This window comes from Neolamprologus brichardi, chromosome 18 (assembly GCF_056152115.1).
Source record: "Neolamprologus brichardi isolate AB-2024 chromosome 18, ASM5615211v1, whole genome shotgun sequence".
In the NCBI taxonomy this organism is placed as follows: Eukaryota; Metazoa; Chordata; class Actinopteri; order Cichliformes; family Cichlidae; genus Neolamprologus; species Neolamprologus brichardi.
Window position 1 is genome coordinate 3,287,955 of NC_142121.1, and position 22,102 is coordinate 3,310,056.

The following is a 22,102-nucleotide window of genomic DNA, read 5'->3' on the forward strand; positions in this document are numbered from 1 at the left end:
GCAAACTTCAGACGGGCCTGGACATGCACTGGCTTCAGCAGCGGAACACGTCTGGCACTGCGGGATTTGATTCCCTGCCGTTGTAGTGTGTTACTGATGGTGACCTTTGTTACTTTGGTCCCAGCTCTCTGCAGGTCATTCACCAGGTCCCCCCGTGTGGTTCTGGGATCTTTGCTCACCGTTCTCATGATCATTTTGACCCCACGGGATGAGATCTTGCGTGGAGCCCCAGATCGAGGGAGATTATCAGTGGTCTTGTATGTCTTCCATTTTCTGATGATTGCTCCCACAGTTGATTTTTTCACACCAAGCTGCTTGCCTATTGTAGATTCACTCTTCCCAGTCTGGTGCAGGTCTACAATTCTTTTCCTGGTGTCCTTCGAAAGCTCTTTGGTCTTGGCCATGGCGGCGTTTGGAGTCTGACTGGTTGAGGCTGTGGACAGGTGTCTTTTATACAGATGATGAGGTCAAACAGGTGCCATTCATACAGGTAACGAGTGGGGGACAGAAAAGCTTCTTACAGAAGACGTTACAGGTCTGTGAGAGCCAGGGATTTTCCTTGTTTGAGGTGACCAAATACTTATTTTCCACCCTGATTTACGAATAAATTCTTTACAAATCCTACCATGTGAATTCATGGATTTTTTTTCACATTCTGTCTCTCACAGTTGAAGTGTACCTCTGGTGCAAATTACTGACCTCTGTCATCATTTTAAGTGGGGGAACTTGCACAATCGGTGGCTGACTAAATACTTTTTTGCCCCACTGTATTACAGACGTTTGGCAGCTGAAGTCAGAATTTATATTTAATTTTTCCATTGAAGATTTTTTTAGCACAGACTGTTTATTTATTTATAGATTTTTCTCTACTGAATTTGTTTGAAATATTCAGGTTAAAAATCAGTCTGATTTATTCTTAATGAGTCTTGTTCACAAAGTTACATGTGCAGTACTCTGTACATCTTCCATCCTTAGAGATAAATAATATATGTTGTCCAATACTCAGCAGACTGAACCAGGACTGGAAACTTGCTCATCATCTCTTCTTTGAGGTCTCCATTTAAAAAGCACCAATGACTCAAAGGTAAATATTATACTGGATAATGTGTTAGTATATAAGACTTTGTCTTTTTTAACAAACAGCTCATCTATCAGCTGTCAGCAGAACTGTAGAACTTCAGATCCTGAAGTGTGTGAGGACAGAGAAGAGTCAGCTTTACTTCAGGTTTGATGGATAAACTTTCACAGTTTGTGATGATTCTGTTCTCTTTGTGATTTTAGGAGCTGCCCTCAGCACCACCCAGTGACATCACACACATCATCCTACATGTTCACTCTTTGTCAGTGGAAGCTGCAGCTGTTTTATTGATAAAGTTAAAGACAAAAAGTCAAAGGGATTAATCATCCATGTAACTTTGTCACTATAGGAGCATAAATATTAACTCAGTTTGGTGTTTCAGAAAGTTGCTAAACTCAGACCTGCACAGCTTCTGTTTTAAACACTGAATGTAGTCAGCTGCATGAAGTGAGATTTTCTCTGACACAAGTAAATAAAACCTGATGAAGGTCAAAGGTCGTCACTTGTATGTTGAACTAAAAACTTTAATCTGGAATTCACACACACTGTGTTTTGTCAATATTGTGTTCTTTACCATGAAGTCATTCAGAGTCCTTCATACCAGAGTAACCTGAAAGGATAATATATATTTTAAATATGTAACTTTCTACAGGACTGAATATAACATCATTATGTAAAAGTCCAGAGTCTCTGTGCTTCATCTGAGGATGATGTGAATAGACTATGTGCATGTTAGCATATGCTACTTCCGGTGCAGAAAGTCCTGTGGGGAGGTTTGTTTCTGGTGTCCTATTCGCGCCTTGTTTACGGTCCTAAACAAGTTAACCAAATGAATGAATTAAGCAGCGATTTACATTTTTATAGATGTCTTGGTCATTTACCCAATATATCTGTAAATGATGTTCATCAACTTGTCGATATTTTTTCCCCAGCGCCTCAGAACAAAAGAGAAAAGGGATTCAAATTTTATATTTGTCAGTATCTGTATAATTTTGAAGGTAAGTCACAACATATCCTTCGGAAATACTAATATGTAGAGACCCTTAACAGCAATTTAGAGATGTATTTATTTTTATATAGGGCTTTTTCACGGTTTGTTGACATGCTGTGTATGTGTGTATTTAACTGTGCTCGCTAATATCGACATAATGGGTGAAGCATCTGGCATCACTATTGTTCACCCGTAGTTTGCATGCTGAACATTTGCTTGTTTAACCAATCAATCTACACTCATCAAACATCAAAACTTATCATTTGATTTTTTTTATGAGAATGTCTGCTTCAAGGGTATATATATGTTTCTGTTACAGTTTCTATGCTTATACTTACCAACTGACACGTTATTCTATTACTAACTTTACTGAAATTGTTGTTTTTCTGCAGTGTCTGACAAAGATCAGGGCTCAGGAGAGGTGGTGGTCCGGGCAGAGTCCTTCAGGTCTATGAGGAAAACAGAGAAATCTCACAAACTCAGCGTATGATCATGAAAAAGAGGCAGTGTGAAATTGTGTTTAGTGTATATAGTGCATAATGTATCATAGGATCATGTCAGGCTGTCATATCAGGGAGGTGTTCAGAAATAAATGCATCGGGCAAATATGGATAATACTTTCTAAGGATATTAATTGAGGATACATTGAAATATTGTACTTTGTAGGTGGTCCAGAAAGATTCGCTGCAGGAGCAACTGCTGCATTTCTCCTGCACATGCAAGGCTGGAAAAGCTCTGTGCAACCACTGTATTACTCTTCTGTTTCAATCTGCACACTATTCGCAGTTGAAAGTCCAAGTCGTTCCCCCGATATTGAGCTGCACTGAAGGTGAACAACAGTGGCATAAGCCCAGAGTTATGGTGAGTGCAATCATCGCAGTATTTTTAATGTAACTTTATATTTTATAATTAATTCTTTCCATAATGTAATAGGGGATAAAGCCTGGCCCTGTTGAGAAGATGGCTGTGCTCTCAGCCAAACCCAAAACAAGAAAGACCACAGACGGAGTGTGGTAAGTGCTTGCTACTGATGAGGTTTCAGATATCATCACATTCGTTAGGGCAGTAATATTTAATACAGAATGGGGGGCAACTAATTATTGTTAAAAGGCAGATTCTAGTGGTAATATAGTGAGTTTTAGGGCCTAGCAACTAATAAAAATGACTTGTTTCAGCATTTATAAATTTAAAGTTTTGATCTGCCATGGCAAATGTAATGAATAAGAAAATCGACTTCTTGTCCCCCAGTGGCACTATGACATCATGGTATTCTGTCTGAAGTCTAATCTGAAAACTGAGAATCTGTTTAAAATTATAATCTTTTTTTGTGACATATCATTCAGGTGGTGTTTTTCGAATTTTACACCTCTAATCATCAGTCATAATGTTCATTTGTAAAATATATATATATATACACACATATATATATATATATATATTGCTATTATTGTACCTGTAATTGTAGTAGATTTCCCTTAAATTTAAAATGTTTGTGTTTGTGTGTTTTCTGTAACATCCAGGAGCAAACTGTACAAAGGCCTTTACGGGGACCTTCCTGACCTCTCGGTTCTACGAGTATCTGAAGTGTACCAAACCTTCTCTGATGCTGACCGGCCTATGATTTGTACCATGGGAATAGGTGACGATATCCCACTTGTGGAGTCACGTTTTGGCAAGGTGCAACAAGGAAGTCCACTTTCTTATCAGCAACCATCCAAAGAGAAAGCGCAGACTCTTCATAATGCTCCACCTCCACCATCATTGCCACTGCAGGACTACAGACTGAAACCATCAGAGTCCATGTTTGTCTGTTCCAGGAAGCAACAGCTGCACATGAAAAGTCTGGAGGTGACGCTGGAAATGTCCCAGAGCATAGAATGTGCTACGCAAGAGCAGAGTGAGTGTGCCGATTGGTATAATGTACGGAGACCACGAGTGACTGCATCTCGTTTTAGAGAGATCTGTCATGTGAGCAAATCCTCTGAAGAGCTGCTGGCTGAACGCATCTTAAAAGGAACTCACCAGACAGGCCCTATGAAGAGGGGTTGAGAGTTAGAGGCAGATGCGATCTGGGAATACTGTCAGATAAAACGAGTGAACCACTACAAATGTGGATTTGTGGTGCACCCAGATGCACCGTGGATTGGTGCATCACCCGATGGTATCATTTTCGACCCCTTAGAGCAACCTCCGTTTGGCCCTTGTAGAAATGAAATCTCCAAACATTAAAAGTTATGTAGATGCACCTTACCTCAAGGTCATCAGAGGGCCAGCTGCTAACTACAGGTATGAGTTGGTGCAATTTTGTAGTCTCCACTCGAGAAGATGTCTTCATACAAAGAATACAGAGGGATGAGGGTTTGATGGAGACAATGAAGCCTAAGATAGATATGTTCTATTTTCACGTGTACATGGACAAATACCTTGCAGTATCATAAATGGGCAGCTTGTCATTCCTGACTTTAATGTCATAAACTTACATGGTGGGCAAGGGCCATTGTATTATTTGCTTGTTGTTTTGTTTTGATCGAAATAGAAAGCTGTTGGTAAAAGTAGGTTTGGTGAAGAGTTCACACAGACGAGTTTTGTGTTAGTATTAATATCAGCAGTGTTTGTGTTCAAACCATGGGGTTTTTTTGGTAGAAAAGAATTTGATATCTTTACTGTTATAAAACTCAAAGTATGTCAAATACAGTTGATCATTTGAAACCTGTGTTTTTTATTTTCAGAATCCCAGAGAAAGAGTATTTACTATCTTTAGAAAATCTATTGCAGTCAATAAGAAGCACACAGAGCAGTGCAATAGACAATGCGGTTAAAGTAAGGCAGTTTTATTTGCAGCATAACAGTAAAACATCAAGTGATTTATTATTAAACTTTATCCAGGAAAGGGGGTGTGTTAGCTGTTTATCAATTTTACTTAAGTAACAAATTTGCAACTTACATTCTTGGAGAGTAACTAAATACATGAATTTAAAATAATAACAATATTCTAAAGATATTGAAAGTATTCAGAATACAGTATTCTGACTAGACAAAGTAATGGAATGTGCTACAAAATACATTTAAAGGCAAGAATTAAGTATTCAGTAACTAAATACAATTGTAAAGTATTCTCCCAAAACTGGCTACTTCTCCCACTAAATACACTACACACATTTCAAACTTTTAATCAACCACCCATTTATGGACCATTGGTCCGTATTGATAATTTGTGAGGAGACATGCAACAGTAAAAATTTGGTTTATACTCCTAGAAATGGAGAGAGGGATGACAGTGTCAAAAGGTTTGTTTTCTTTAACCCTCCTGATGAGCCTCTCCACGTGGACCCTCAGACATGCAATGGACTGGGTTCTAAGGACATCCAACTCTGACATTTGAGCTTGCTTGAACAAAAAGGCTGGGCGATGGACTTTCCCAGGCACTAGCTCATCTACCAGAAACCCTTTGTCCACCATTATATCCATCTCAGGCGTCAGGAGGGAGGTGATGCCAGAGTGACGGAAAATCTCCTTGTCACTGATGGAGCCTTCAAAAAGTGCTGAGACAAATGTCAATGCTCCATGGGGGGACATGCCAATAAGCGCTTTGAAAATGCAGTACAACTTGTAAGTTGAAAATACCTCGCTCTGGAGCAGAAGGGAGGAGGGTGTTTGGCACCTCATTTCAGTACAGTCCAGAATGACCTGGGTAAGTCCCACTGAAATCCGTGGGGCAGTTTGCTCTCACTCTGCCAGGTTCCATCCAGATGGAGACAGATCCAAGCAAAGTGTACAAAAAGTTGGACCATGACATAAGTATTGTACACACTGTAGCTCTGTGGATGTTAAACTTGTGACAAAGCTCCCTTGGTGTACAGCCAGTTGCCAGATAATTCAGGAAAAAGAAGAGCTCATCAATTGGCAACAATTTCTGGAAGAGAAAAAAAATTGCTGCATTCACAAAAATGTGCAACACACACAGATCAAGCAGGTTGTGTAGAACTTACAGTTGGTCTGTTTACAGGGCTCTCGGTGGATGTGCTGGTGGAAAGGCTCTTCTGACCACTGGTGACCCTCACCATCCTGCTTGTTGCCTCTTGGATTAGATTCCAAAAGACCATCAAATGCTTATATGACAGAAATCTGCATTTAAATGGTGGATGTTAATATAGTTTTTTTATCTGCAGCTATTGGTAAATTTCAGATGACATTACAACTTTCTATTGGTCAATTTAATACAGATCAGAGGTAAGTTACATTAACAATTTTGATGCCTTCTGGGAGAGGAGGCATCTTTTTGGAGCAGACGGGCTCCACCTCAACGCCTGGGGACGCCATTTGCTGTCTGCCAATTTGGCATTCGGCGTACAGCACTCCCGCACACCGCCCTGTCTCTACCCCAAACCGACATTACCTGCTGATCTGTCTGTCACTGACTGATGTTCCCCTGGTCCCAGCTCCTATATTTGTTCCACTTTTAACAGTAATACACAAAACTCTGGACTCGGACCTTTCTCTCCCACAGTCAACACAATACCCGTCATAATCACAAACAGAGAGCAACAGAATTATCATAAATCCAGTAACTCCAAAAACATTAATAACCTCCGGCCTCTTCAAAAATGTCAACATCCATTCAACTTTGTTGTCAAAAATCCACCGGTCTCAATCAGTATGGCACTTTTAAATGTCCGCTCTCTGTTGAACAAGTCTTTTATTATTAATGATTTAATTTTAGATAATAAACTTGACTGTTTATTTTTAACTGAAACATGGCTGGGTTCGGATGCACCAGTTGTTCTCACTGAGGCCTCCCCACCAAATTTTAATTTCTCTTTTTCTATTAGAAGTGGTGAGAGAGGTGGTGGGACTGCATCTTTAGCCAACAACACACTCACCACCAAACACATTTTATTTGATCATTTTACCACTTTCGAATTCCATGCTATTGTTTTCAGCAGCCCCACAGTTTTATCTGTCACAATTTATAGACCACCTAAAGACAGTGCTGCTTTTATCAAGGAATTCTCAGAATTTTTAACAAACATACATTCAAAATATAACATGATAATTTTAACCGGTGATTTTAACCTGCACATAGATAATCCTTCTGACCCTGCATCAAAAGAATTCTTAAACATTCTTCACTGTTTGGATTTTACCCAGCACGTCACGCAGCCGACTCACAACAGAGGACACACCCTGGACCTGGTCATCACCCATGGGCTGTCCGCCAGTGTGTCCTCTGTTGTTGACTTGGCTGTCTCTGACCACTACTGTGTGTTTTTTAACATCACCGGTTTTATTCAGCGGGAGACCTCGGTGTGAACTGTGAGGAGGCGCTATCTAACCTCTGAAGTGGCTGCAAATTTTACCAGGGTTTTAGACGAATGCCCCCCTGTGATTTTACCTGCACCCTGTGATTTTATTTTTAGTCATTTTAACAGCAAACTGAAGAAAAGCCTTGACTCCGTTGCTCCACTCACCACCAAAAAGATAAACGTAAAACATGCATCACCCTGGAGAAACGAAGAAGTCAAAAAATTCAAAAGAAATTGCAGGGCAGCAGAAAGGAGATGGAGGAAAAATAAAAATACAATCAACCATGAAATATTTTGCGAGCAACTTAAAATGTACAATAATACATTAAGGAATTCAAGAAATTCATACTTTGCCAAAATAATCAGTAATAACAAAAATAATCCCAAGGTCCTCTTTTCCACCATAGATCATTTATTTAACCCTGATTTTAACAGCTCCCACAGAACCCCCACAGACTCGCTCTGTGAGCAGTTTGCAGACCACTTCAGGGGAAAAATCAGCGCCATCAGATCTGATATTTTATCTTCTCGCGATATGATTTTAAACACATCTGAGGACTCGATTGAGGAGACACTGGACAGCTTTGTCCTGGTTAATGCTGAGAACCTTAAGAAAGTTATCTCCACAGTGAGACCCACCACATGTCTTTTAGATCCAATCCCTTCTTCACTCTTTAAAACACTTTATGGATCTTTTGAAGCTGAGCTTTTATACATGATGAATTGCTCTCTTCAGTTGGGTGTCTTCCCTGCTGCCTTTACAACGGCGGTGGTGAGGCCCCTTCTGAAGAAGAGCAATTTGGATTGTAATGATTTTAATAACTACAGACCTGTATCCAACTCACCATTTTTAAGTAAAATTTTAGAAAAACTTGTTTTTACTCAGATTAATGACTTTTTGAGTGATAGACAGATCCTGGAGATATTCCAGTCTGGATTTAAGGTGAACCACAGCACAGAGACTGCTCTCCTAAAGGTTTTAAATGATCTTAGATGTAACTGGGACTCCCAAAAGCTCTCTGTCCTGGTGCTGCTGGATCTAAGCGCAGCCTTTGATACAGTAGACCACGCTATTCTTTTAAACAGACTGAAACACATGGTGGGCCTCTCTGGTGCTGTACACAACTGGTTCACTTCCTATCTCTCAGACAGAACTTTTATGGTGAGTATGGATACATGCTCCTCTAAGATCCATAAAATGACATGTGGTGTGCCTCAAGGGCAGTGTTGGGACTAACGCGTTATTAAGTAACGCGTTACAGTAACTACGTTATTATTGTGGTAACGAGCACGGTAACTAGTTATTATGCCAAAATCAGGAACGCGTTAGTCGTTACTGAGATTTAGATAGGGTCGTTACTCGTTACTTCGTGTGGTGGCTATCGCGGAGCTTACACAGATTCTGTAACATTAGGAAGTGGTGGAGGCCAGCAGGTGGATGAGGGAAAGGGGACGCAGAAGGAAAAGAGACCCGAGGCGGCCGCCGGTCCAAGTGTGAACTGAACTTCAGGTAAGAAGTTATGACCTGCAGTCTATCTGGGTCAGATATAAACCAAGTTTAGGTGGAGTTTACTTTCGTTATTCTGACTTTTTACCGTACTGCGTACTAGCTAGCATGACGGAGTTTCTATACAGCTGGGTGGGTGCTATGAAGTTACTGATGTTGAACTTTATTTTGTTCATAAGTTATTAGAGTTGCCAACCGTCCCGTCTGGTATTCAGAGAAAATATGACACGTTTCTTATTGAGGTGAAAAGGAACAGTTTGTCCCATAATTCAGCTACAATGAAAAAGACACAAAGCTGGAGTTATTCTGTGTTTGCTGCACAGCTGCCTCTTCTTCTTTCATTCCCCCCCCTCCCTCTCCCGTTTCTACTTCAATCATGAAAACTGATCAATGATCAGCTGATCGGCTCTCTTGTTTGTTTATCGCCCACTTTGCGCCAGAAAGAGGAAACCAGCCGATGTCGCGTTAAACAACAGCAGCACGTTTAAGCTTGATCAGCTGTTGTTAGAATTTATTTAATATTAATTTCTAGTATCAGCTGATGTTTGCTGGAGCCACAGCTGTAAAAGCTGCTGGTCATGATATCGGTTTGGTTATCTGGTGAGAGGGAAACATGAAGATGAAACCAGGAGATGTCCTTACTGAATCATCAGAGCTGAACAGGTGATGGAGAAACAGGTTTACCTTTTAGGTCACATAAATGAATTGAATGGAAGTTATGAACTGTTTCTGAGAGACAGAAAACACCAGGATCCTTTTTTAGGTAGCTGACAGCTGGTAACTGTGCAGGTGCGGATCTAGCAAAGTTTTGCCAGGGGTGCAGGTAGGGCATTAACAGGGAGAGGGGGGCACCAAGAAATACTTTTCTTTCTTATTCTCATTTAAAATGTCTCGCTTTTAAAAAATAATTATCTGAATCTTACAACAAACGATTGATAGATTGATGCATATATACCATCAAAACAGTGTACATCACTGTCACAACAGCGTTTGTTTTCATTCAAAGGCTTTATGATCTTTCCTATAATGGCGGCCGGTCTCTAGTCAAAAGGCCCGGGACAATTTTTTTGTCCCCGTCCAGCCCTGTATGCAGTTCATCTGGAGTCTGGTGTTACCTACATCTTCCTATTCAGAAGGCAGAATTTCCGAGTTCTGAGTACAATCGAAAGCACCACGACTGCAGTTTTTGTGTAGGGCGCACATGACGCTGTGACGTAGGCTAGAATCATGGCAGCAGTCAATGACGGTCCAGGCGTGGGATTTCTCTCGTGGAAATATGCACATTATCTTTTCCTTTCTATCGGTAGGTGGCACAGTGCACTTGTGGAAAGTAAGCAAGCTAGAAGACTGGCAAAGTTATGGAAGCAACACATTAACAAGAGAATTCTGAGTAAAACCAAAGTTACTTTCCCTAGTAACTAGTTACTTTGAAAGTAACGAGAAACTTGAAGTAACTGAGTTACTTTTGATAGAAGTAACTAGTAATGTAACTAAGTTACTATTTTAAAGTAACTTACCCAACACTGCTCAAGGGTCAGTTTTAGGCCCTGTACTTTTTAATTTGTATATGCTCCCTCTCGGCGGTGTCATCAGGAGGCATGGAGTGAACTTTCACAGTTACGCTGATGACACTCAGCTGTACATTTCCATGTCTCCTGATGACACCAGACCAATGGATGCCCTTTTTAACTGTATTTTAGATATAAGATCTTGGATGGCAGAAAACTTTTTACAGCTTAACCAGGACGAGACTGAAGTTTTAATCGTCGGTCTGAGGCTCAGAGAGAGAAACTCTTGTCTAAATTACAGGCATTTTCACTATGTCCTTTGCTACAAGTGAAAAACCTGGGTGTTATTTTTGACTCTGAGCTTGGTTTTATCCCACATATTAAACATGTAACCAAAATTGGATTTTATCATCTAAAAAATATAGCCAGAGTCCGCCCTATTCTCTCTCGGGCCAACACGGAGATGTTGATGCATGCTTTTATTACCAGTCGCATTGTCTCTCTGGTCTTCCTAAAAAGAATATTTCAACTTTACAACTTTTACAAAACTCTGCAGCTCGTGTGCTGACAAAGACCAGAGGGCGGGCCCACATTACACCGGTTTTAGAATCGCTGCACTGGCTCCCCGTGTGTTTCAGGATCGATTTTAAAGTTCTTTTATTGGTTTTTAAATGTCTTAATGGTCTTGGGCCTTCTTATCTCTCAGATCTGCTTTTACCATATGAACCCTCGCGGACCTTGAGGTCCTCTGGTACTGGCCTTTTGATTGTCCCTAAAGTCAGGACACATACTCACGGAGAGGCAGCTTTTCAGTGGTATGGTCCTCGTCTGTGGAACAGCCTGCCGGAGGAGCTCAGGGCCGCAGAGAACGTACATGTTTTTAAGAACAGGCTCAAGACCCACCTTTTTAATTTGGCTTTTACTTAACGTTTATTTATCTTATGCTTATTTATTCTATCCTGTTATTCTATTGTTAATTTAGGTTTTACCTAATATTTATTGATTTTATTCTTATTCATTTTTTAATCTTCTTACTCTATTTATATTTATATTTATACTGTATCCCGTTCTTATTTATTTTATCTTTTTATCCAGTATATATCCTATTGTGTCATATCTCCAGTGTTTCCTCAGAGGGCGCTCTCTGCACCGGGGCTGTGATCGACCGTGGCCACTGGGGCTCTGGGGGTCCTCTCAGCCTGGCTGGGGGGCTTCTTTGCCTCCCTCCTGCTGTGTGCCCAGCCTGGAGGCTGCGGTCTGTGACCGGCTTCCGGTGCAGACGGCTCCCCAGGATAGTGTTTCCTCACATGGCTCATGTGTACCCAGTTTTGCTTTTTAAGTGTGCGTGTGTGTGTGTGTGTGTGTGTGTGTGTGGGGGGGGCTGCTTTTAACCATGTAAAGCACTTTGTGCTACATTTTTTTTTTGTATGAAAAGTGCTTTATAAATAAAGATTGATTGAATATTGTTAAAGTGATGAGGCTAGAAACAAAAACTCCAAACAAAAACTCCAACTCCAACCTCGTGTTAAAATGCATATCTGTGTGGTAATGTTATTAAGGCCATGGGTCACTAGTTGAAAACTTCAGGATTTCTTACGTTGTATAGTACCGAATGTCCTCAGGTGATGGAGAAAATCGCTGCAGTACAAATCCCTGCGTCAAATGATACGACTCAAGCTGCCGTCTAAACTCCTCAATCTCCCGTGACATAGTTTCATATTTAATGCGGTCACAATCAAAGGACTTGGTGCATAGTCGTGGTCTTCATTCAGGGGAATGGAGGCTGGAGCACACTCAGTACAACCAGTAATGGGCATGTCAGACACATCGTTTTCATCCTCTGTGTTGTAATCTACGGTTGCCATAGCCACGGTATCAACAGGTCGAGGCCGGCGCTCCCAAACTCCGGGTCGCTCCGTCTTTTTTGAAAAATTATTCCAGTGGAATAAAGAGGGAACAGCTTTCAGCTGAAGACAACGCTTCCCAGAGGAAGACACGAAGATCTCACCTGTCTCAAAATGCCGACTACACACTCTAGACATGGTTGTAACTGTGAAGCCGTCCCTTCTGATTTTTATCAGCCATTGTGCGCGCAATTCAGAATCTTTGAGAAAGGAGTGGAAGCTTAACACCTTGTTAAATCTCCCCCCAGTAGTATTCAATTCAATTGAATTCAATTTTATTTATATAGCGCCAAATCACAACAAAAGTCGCCTCAAGGCGCTTCATAGATACAGAGAAAAGCCCAACAATCATATGACCCCCTATGAGCAGCACTTTGGTGACAGTGGGAAGGAAAAACTCCCTTTTAACAGGAAGAAACCTCCGGCAGAACCAGGCTCAGGGAGGGGCGGGGCCATCTGCTGCGACCGGTTGGGGTGAGAGAAGGAAGACAGGATAAAAGACATGCTGTGGAAGAGAGACAGAGGTTAGTAACAGATATGATTCAATACAGAGAGGTCTGTTAACACATAGTGAGTGAGAAAGGTGACTGGAAAGGAAAAACTCAATGCATCATGGGAATCCCCCGGCAGCCTACATCTATTGCAGCATAACTAAGGGAGGATTCAGGGTCACCTGGTCCAGCCCTAACTATATGCTTTAGCAAAAAGGAAAGTTTTAAGCCTAATCTTAAAAGTAGAGATGGTGTCTGTCTCCCGAATCCAAACTGGAAGCTGGTTCCACAGAAGAGGGGCCTGAAAACTGAAGGCTCTCCCTCCCATTCTACTTTTAAATACTCTAGGAACAACAAGTAGGCCTGCAGAGCGGGAGCGAAGTGCTCTAATAGGGTGATATGGTACTACAAAGTCATTAAGATAAGATGGGGCCTGATTATTTAAGACCTTGTATGTGAGGAGCAGGATTTTGAATTCAATTCTGGATTTAACAGGAAGCCAATGAAGGGAAGCCAAAACAGGAGAAATATGCTCTCTCTTTCTAGTCCCTGTCAGTACTCTTGCTGCAGCATTTTGGATTAACTGAAGGCTTTTCAGTGAGTTTTTTGGACATCCTGATAATAATGAATTGCAGTAGTCCAGCCTGGAAGTAATAAATGCATGAACTAGTTTTTCAGCGTCACTCTGAGACAGGATATTTTTAATTTTAGAGATGTTGCGCAAATGGAAGAACGCAGTCTTACATATTTGTTTAATATGTGCGTTGAAGGACATATCCTGGTCAAAAATGACTCCAAGGTTCCTCACAGTGTTACTGGAGGCCAAGGTAATGCCATCCAGAGTAAGAATCTGGTTAGATACCATATTTCTAAGCTTTTCAGCGCCGAGTACAATGACCTCAGTTTTATCTGAGTTAAGAAGCAGAAAGTTAGTGGCCATCCAAGTCTTTATGTCTTTAAGACATTCCTGCACTTTAACTAATTGGTGTGTGTTATTTGGCTTCATGGACAGATAGAGCTGGGTGTCATCTGCATAGCAGTGAAAATGTATGCTATGTCTTCTAATGATGCTGCCTAGGGGAAGCATGTATAATGTAAACAGAATTGGTCCTAGCACTGAACCCTGTGGAACTCCATAATTAACCTCAGTGTGTGAAGAGGACTCTCCATTTACATGCACAAATTGGAGTCTATTAGATAGATATGATACAAACCACTGCAGTGCAATACCTGTAATACCTACAGCATGTTCTAATCGCTCTAATAGGATATTATGGTCAACAGTATCGAATGCTGCACTAAGGTCAAGAAGGACAAGCACAGAGATGAGTCCACTGTCAGAGGCCATAAGAAGATCATTTGTAACCTTCACTAAAGCTGTTTCTGTGCTGTGATGAGCTCTGAAACCTGACTGAAACTCTTCAAATAAACCATTCCTCTGCAGATGATCTGTTAGCTGTAGTAGTACACAGCGGGACACAGCAATGGTGACCGGTCCCACTTTCTGCTCTTTGTAATTTAAAGCGATCTTTCCATTTTCGAGTTTTGAACATCATTTTGGCGTCCATCTCCGCAATAGCGATTGACGGCAAAATAAAGCTACCGGAAATGTACAACCCCACATCCGGTCTCAAACCAGGAAGTTAGCATTTTCTCATGCACAGGGTCTATACTTCTAACATCACACAAAGTAAAGGTCTCTATCACACTGCTCATGAAATGCAGATTTGTCCATCTTCTATTTTGGGCGTCTAGTGGAGGTCTGAAGATTTCCCTCTGAGGAAGCTGCTGGTGAAGGTTGCGAGTTCTGCTTGATCCCTGTGGTGACCTTCAGTTCCTGATGTTTCTGAAATGACACATCAGGAGTCTTCCTCCGTGGGTCAACAGAAGCTGTGATGAATGAAAGGGAGGACATTTCTCAAACCTCTGGACCCAGGAAACCCAGCTTGGTCCTCGTGGTCACCTTCACTTGTTGTTCCCCAGGGTGAATGAAGCTGTTGATAATAATGTGGACTTTGGACCCTGTTATTAAATGAAAAGAACAAACTACACTTCTATGAAACCTTTTGTCAGTGTGCTTTATTTCATTTAACTTTCCATGTTACCAGGCTGTAGAGCGCTCTGTGTGAACTGAATCTAAAACTGTTTAAATCCATATAATTCAGATATTAACAGTAACTCTGGGTCTCTGTGGAGTCTGCTGCTGATGTCATCTCTGTCTAAAACAGGATAAGAAAAAATGAGACCTGTGGAATCATTGAAGCATAAAGACTACGGGAGTAACAGGTGTGCAGCATCGCTAACTAGCAACAACCCTCTAATACAGTGTGGCTAATCTAGCTAATGATCGCTTACAGTTAGAATGACAGAGATGACATTTTGTATAAAAACTGGTAAAACTGTTTAACAGGTTGTTGATCCTGTCGTGTTCTTTGTGTGTTTGGCAGCCATCATGAAGCTGTACGTGTCCATCACTGCTGTCAGTGTGAGAGCAAACTTTAAAAACTTAAAAACAAGCCGCCGAGTGTGCGGCCTGCAAGACGTGGCGACAGCAGCACGTCACCGCAGGAGAGCTTTGCCATTTTGGATCGGGGCAACAGAAACCTGGGAGGCTGCCTCGAAAGGCTCCCCACCTCAAAGGTAATCAACACACACCAGCCACACACGGTACCACACACAAGCATGCACACACACTAAAAAGTGGAGATCCAACGATCACCAGTTTCACATCTGCAGCTGATTTATAGTTAAGCTGGTCTGTAGAGTTCACATAGAGCCGGTGTGGGTGAGGGGACTCGCCCAGCTCTAATGACCAAAGTCGTCATTAGACATTCGTCATTTAACATATTGATCAGGATTATACTTTGATTATAAATTTGATTAAAAATAAAGATGATTTACTACTAGCTGACATGGACAAAGCTCTTTTTTACAGTGATACCAAAAACCTGACACATAAGGCTGGATGTTCATTTTACCCCCTCAAAGATGTGCTGACAGGGGAAAGCCAGTAGACTTCAACCTCTCTTCAGAGTGAAATTGGGTTTTTTTTTGTTGTTTTATTGAGCTGAGATCAGATTTGTGATGGTCACTCTGATAATTTGATGTTGTTGCCTTTAAACCATTTTGACACAGTTTCTGTTCAACTGTGTGTTTAAACCTCAAGTTCGTCTCTTGAAGGTCTTCAGCTGCTCATGTTGCAGATCCACTGTGAGCTGAAATTCCAATGAAGCTGTTAGAAAAATCAAAGTGATGTTTCAGATTAGTCAATGAGCTCATTAGTTAATAACTGTGTAAGATGGTGTTATGGTCCCCTGATCCTCTGCTGCCTACCCACCATCTATCTTTCCTCCCTCTGCTTTCTATCTTTGTCTCTCTGTGAGTGTGGCATTTGTGGTGTGTGTGATGTTTGGCAGTTCTGCTGGTTCCTGCTCCTCCTCGGCTGGAGCACCTGCACTAACTGATAATCAGTCCAGCACATCAGTTTGGAAGAATTTGACTCCATTTTTGACACAGAGCAGCTTTAATTCTGACATGTTGGATTTTTTCACATGAACTGCTCGCTTCCAGCTCTTTCACACCATCTTTGTTGGACTCTGTTGGACTCAGTTGTTGCAAAGCTCTATTTTTAACAGCAGGCATGGACACTTTGTGTTCCTACGAGGCTGCTGGAGCTGATTGAGGCCACTCAGTACAACACTGATGATTCCAGCAGACATGCCACAGCACATTTCAGAAGCATCCTTGAAGCATCTCTTTGCTCTGCACCACTAAAAATAATTCTGGATCTGTTTTTTACAGAAGCTCCATCAAGCTGCAGAACACAGAGGAAAATGTGCAAAACAGAAGAAACAGCAAAGGAAATCCTGTCAGTGTTGAAAATAGAAGAGCCTGTGCAGACCAACATGTTTCTCTTCTAAAATACACCAGGTGTGGTTTGAAGGACGCAACAAAACCACATCAGAAAGACATCAGAGACTCATCACATCACTCGCTGGATTCACTGGATTATTTTTCTCTCAACATTATTTGGAACAAAGAAAACAAACTTGACTGGTTTGTGTCATTGTGGTGCTGCATGGCCCACTTTCTCCTGAGATTCAGTTCACAGACACATGTTCTGATAGTTTTCTTCACAATTTGCTGCTATAATTCAAAATTGATTGTGTGATTAATGATGGTGAGCCAGGTGGGCCAAACCATGATACTATCAGCAGATGTTTCATTGTAGTGGTGGCATCATTGATGGGATAAATGGACTGGTGCTTATATAGTGATTTTCTATTTTCATGTGGACTAAAGTAGTGGACTGACCAACAGACTGACATTAACATCAGAGCCGTGCTGCTAGTGTGGCTAAAAGAAAAGAGAAGAAGAGACAGTCATGTTGATATGAACATTAGAGAAACACATCATGGAGCTGAAATATGATCCTGCTTCCTCATTTGGACTCATTCACCTCAGCTGACACGTTCAACAGCAGACAGGTTTTTGTAGCAGTCTTTCTCACTGTGAGAGTGGCAGGATGGGGCTACTACATCTTTGGCTCTGGAACTAAACTGTATGTAACAGGTAAGAACAAACATTTATTTTCCTTCAGTTGTTTTATTGTAGAAGCTGAAAATGTGTTTAAAGTCAGTTTCTGCTGCTTCAGGCTTTACATGTTAGTTTTTCATCATTAGTAGAGAATTCATCTGCAGCCATTGTTACAGAAGAAAAGCTCAATAATCTCTGAAAACATGTTGAAATCTCACTGAACAACTAAAGTTCTTCTTTATTTCTGCAAATATTAGTGATGTTACAAATATTTAGGATTTGATCCTCTCAGTGATTCTGCTGGTTTTTAACACAAGATCATATTTGATGTTAAAATTAAAGTAATATTGATTCATAAATGTATTGTTAGGAGATTTTAACTTTACGTTGATGAAGAAAACTTATTTTTAATTGTCAAATATTTATGTGTCTACTTCAAAAAGTATCTTTTAGTAAACAAAATTTTTAAATGAGATACTGATTAGAAAATTCAGAAGCAATTTGATGTAAAAAAAAAATGTAGGAAAAAATGACTTTGTTAAACTCAGATATGTATTTTTCACATTTATCATATGACCCTAAAATGTACATTGAATTAAAAGGGTAACGATGTTCAAATTGATAATTGTGGTATTGAAATGTACAAAGAAATCTGAGCTTTGGTTAAATTTACATAACAAAATTGAGAAATGAGACATTACATTGTTAAACCCTTTGTGCAGCATGGACTGTTTGGAAATGTGCTTTCTAAATACGCTTGACCTTGACCAAATGTGTTCGTTCAGAAAGCCGCTTTGTTAAGAATATATAAATATCTTTGTTAAAACGGACACTGTTAAAGACTTATAATAAAAATAATTAACATACATAATCTTTAGTTAGCAAGTGATGATTTAATAGCAATATTTACATTTGTTCAAGAAGAAAGTAATACATATTTTAATAATTAAATTAGTGTATTATTTAAGAATATTTTTAAATAAGAGAAAACATTCATAAAATTACAATTAACAAAAAATGCAATGAAAAACCTTTTAATTTTAGATATAATAATGCCAACTGAAGTGTTTCTATCCTGATGAGTAGATTAATATTGAGATTCTATTTCTTTGTTCATTTTATTAGATTAAAGTTTATAATATTAAATATTTAACATGTGATTCCCACACTGTGAGTACTAAAATCTTAATTAAAGTTATATGATGTTAAATGTCATTGTTATTATTACACTAACCATAAAAGTCACAAAGGGTTGGAGTTCATTCATGAAGGTAAAGGTCAATTCAGAATCACCTGTTAAATGAACAAACTTGTCTTTGAATTGTAGATGGAAATCAGAGCACCCAGAAAAGAACGACAAAGGCACCGAGAGTTCCTGCAAACACACAGCAGAGACCCACCCGACCAGCAGGTCTGACCCCACAACCTTCTTGCTTTTTACAGCAATGCTGACCACCACAACACCATGTTGCTATTTATGTATTTCAGTTATTTCTTTTAAAACTAATAAAAGAAAACAACTGGAGGTAATCTCTGCATTGTTCAACCAGCAGGACCCAGAGTCCATGTGGAGGGGAGCAGCTCCCTGCTGTGTGTGCCCCCAGCCATGTTTCCTCCTCTGGTCCAGCTGTCATGTAAAAGACAGAAGAAGAAGAGAGGAGAACTGGAGCTGCCCCCTGCTGAGGGAGAGCAGCTGGAGCTGATCCATGAACAAGAGAACAGCACATATAAATGTAACTGCTACATCAAAAATGTCAGCAACAGCAGAGTGGAGGCCCGAACACAACAAGGTAAAGAAGGCTTGGTGACTGTGTTGAGCAGTGATTCAGCTTCATGTGGAGATGCTGTCAAAGAGAGCAGAGCAGCAGAGGACTGACATTTCTGCGGAACAAGTTTAGGGACTCAGTCTTAAAGTTGCACTAATTGATCAAATCTTCATCCAACAAGCTCTGATAAAGCCACTGTACACTAGCTGCTCAGCACCAAACAGCAGACAGACCATAATATGTCAGAGATCAGTTTGTTAGCTGCTTGTGGAGTTCTTCTGCCCCCAAGTGGACACAAACACTACATCAATTCATCCACTTGAAGAAGAAGCTGTGACTGTTTCTATTTGGACTTTTTCTCCTTGATCTGAGAGGAATAACCCGACTGTCTGTCTGTCTCTTTGTGTCTGTCTGTCCTTCAGTGTCCTTCCAGTCTCAGTGCAGGGTGAAGCTGCTCTGCCTGCTGTACACAGTGCTGATAGTGAAGAGTCTGGTGTACTGCTGTGGACTCTCTCTGCTGATGATGCTCACAAACAAGGGAGCGTCCACCAACTGCACACATGCTGACTGACTGTTTCCTGCTCGCCTTTTCTCACCATCAGATCTCATCAATTCATCTCATTCATCACTTTGATCAGTGTTCACAAATGTTAGTTATGATGTGTTGTGCTTATTTTGCCTTTTTCTTCAACAGTTAGAAGATCATCTGAAATAAATCCATCTTTACATGTATTGTTGCTCTGAGTTAGAATTCTTTTTGTACTTATTGTGACTTTTATTGTAGTAACAAAAATCATCAGGAATATTTTTATCACAAGTTTTCAGTTTGATTTGTTTTTGTTGGATTTTCAAATGTCAAACAGTGTAGTTGTGTTTGTGTGAATAATAAAGATTTCAAGATGAAGAGTTTGATTCTACTTTCATTGTGTGATGAACAACAAGCCGTGTGAGTGAAGCACAAACTGACTGTATCCAAACTTCCTGCAGCAGACGGGCTGTGTGGCTTTCTGCTCTGCAGCCTCCACACCGTTAGCTGTGGCTTTTCACTTTAATAACACAATGACAGTTACAAGCATGAACTCTGCTTCAAGAATGATTCCAGGAAGCATCTGTGTTCTTCACCTGTGAGAGAAACAGCTCAAATCCTCAACTCAGAGCTGACAAATGAACTTTCATGGACTCAAAGGAGAGACCATGAAGCCCCTGCAGTCTGCTCAGCTCCCATTTTATTAGCTGAGCTGAGTTTTTCATTCTGGATATCACACACGTAAGAACAGATCAAGTCTGAACAGCAAATGTTGGAGAATCATTTTGAAGTGTTGCTAAATGTCCTTATTATTACAAAAACTACTGAATGATTCAGAAAATCGTTTCCAACAAGCAGAAATATGCAAACAAAGTAGAAACAAGGCAACATGAGTCATTCAGATGCAGATAACATATTGTCCTTATTTTGAAGAACACAGTCATGAAATCTTTCTGTGTGTCATTCATTGAGTTGAAGTGCCTAATAGAAGAGGAAAAGCAGAAATAATCAATGATAGCTGAGACATTGAGAACATGGCTGTATGCCTGCTATCATAACAGGAAACAAAGCACACAAACAGCAAACAGACAATAATGTGCTCGCAGGTTGTTGTGTCATTTTTGACATTTAATGAAGTCACAAAAATGTGTGCGACTCATTAAAGGAGTCTGTACGTGTCAGTCAGTGCTCTGTATTCATGTGTTCACCTCATTAAAGTCACTGAGACACTTTTCTCCTCCAAACTTACAGCACAGCTTCATATTTCACTGACTGATTCTTTGATTACATCCATTAAGGGTCACACAGTGAAATTAGTGCAAACTTACAAATGTGTTGCAACAATTTTGGCCTCCAAACTGAACTTTGAGACAAAGAGTGAAGCTGTGAGCAAAAAGAGGCTCCAGTGTGTGTCATGGTGGAGGAAACTGTTGTATTCCCACATTAAAAACATGCTGATCTTATTGGATTTTTCCCTCAAAGTCTTTTTCCTCCTTTTTCTCTTCATCCAAATGTTCTAGCAGGCTGACTGTGAGTCCCTGTTTAAGCTGTACAGCAGAAAGTAACAGCAGTCAGCGGCCTCCACTTGACTTCATGACTTCAACCCCTCGCACAGTCACTTTCACTTTCTTCCTTCTGTCTTTTAGTCCTAAAATGTAGAACAACACCAGATCAAAAGATTTGTGTCCTTCACTCACATCTTCAAATGAGACCTTCCATATCAGAGATGATACAAAGGCAACATTTGTCTTATTTCTCTTTCATGAATCAAAAAGTACTTTTGTACTGTTGTGTAAATGTGTGTGTAAAGGTGGATGACTGCCTACTGCAAATGAAATCTAACCATGGCTACAAATAAATGAAGCTGACGTGAAACACAGCCCTGTTTTTATTACTGTTTATAGATATTAGAATTGATGATCATCATTTGAATGATTCTTAAAAAGGCTTTAATGAATCCTTCAGTCTGAAACCAACTTGGAACAAAACACATTAGAAGATGTGGGAAAGAAGCACAGTGTGCACATATTTTAAACACACAACAGAACCACATGTGTTTGTTTCAAAGAAGAATTTTACTCTAAATGTTGTTATATATGATTTTGTTTTTTTAACTACTTTGTGTGCAATTTATGAACTTTTAAAATATTTAACAATATTATTATTTTTAGATTTTTCTATTTATTTATAGTTTAGTTATATTTAGTTTGTATATTTAGTGTTTTCATCACAGCTGTTAAACCACAGATAACAGTGTGTGTTACTAAATTCACAGCAACATGAATGTTTCTGAGTGTTTGTGCATCATGTGACCCAGATTTTTGGATCTGCTGTCAGATTGAAATGAAGACGATGAAACCACAGCAGCTTCAGCTGAGCTGTCAATCAGCAGCAGCAGTCTTATCTGTGGGCCGCAGGGGCTGATGGGAGCTTTGAGGACCTGTTAGAAACCACGTGGCCCTCGTCTGATCTCGCAGCTCGTCCTTGTTTGG

The 22,102-nt window shown here is 40.2% G+C and overlaps 1 protein-coding gene and 1 pseudogene across 1 annotated transcript; one reads left to right on the forward strand and one right to left on the reverse strand.

Moving 5' to 3' along the window:
- Window positions 1-5,237: 5,237 nt before the first annotated feature.
- On the reverse strand, window positions 5,238-6,133 carry LOC148097315 (uncharacterized; annotated as a pseudogene).
- Window positions 6,134-17,209: 11,076 nt separating this feature from the next.
- Window positions 17,210-19,655, forward strand: LOC148097316 (uncharacterized). The gene is made up of 4 exons (XM_087832311.1): window positions 17,210-17,354; window positions 18,646-18,729; window positions 18,869-19,108; window positions 19,507-19,655. Exons 1-4 carry the CDS (start codon window positions 17,210-17,212, stop codon window positions 19,653-19,655), a joined length of 618 nt encoding a protein of 205 aa, XP_087688437.1.
- Window positions 19,656-22,102: the final 2,447 nt, after the last annotated feature.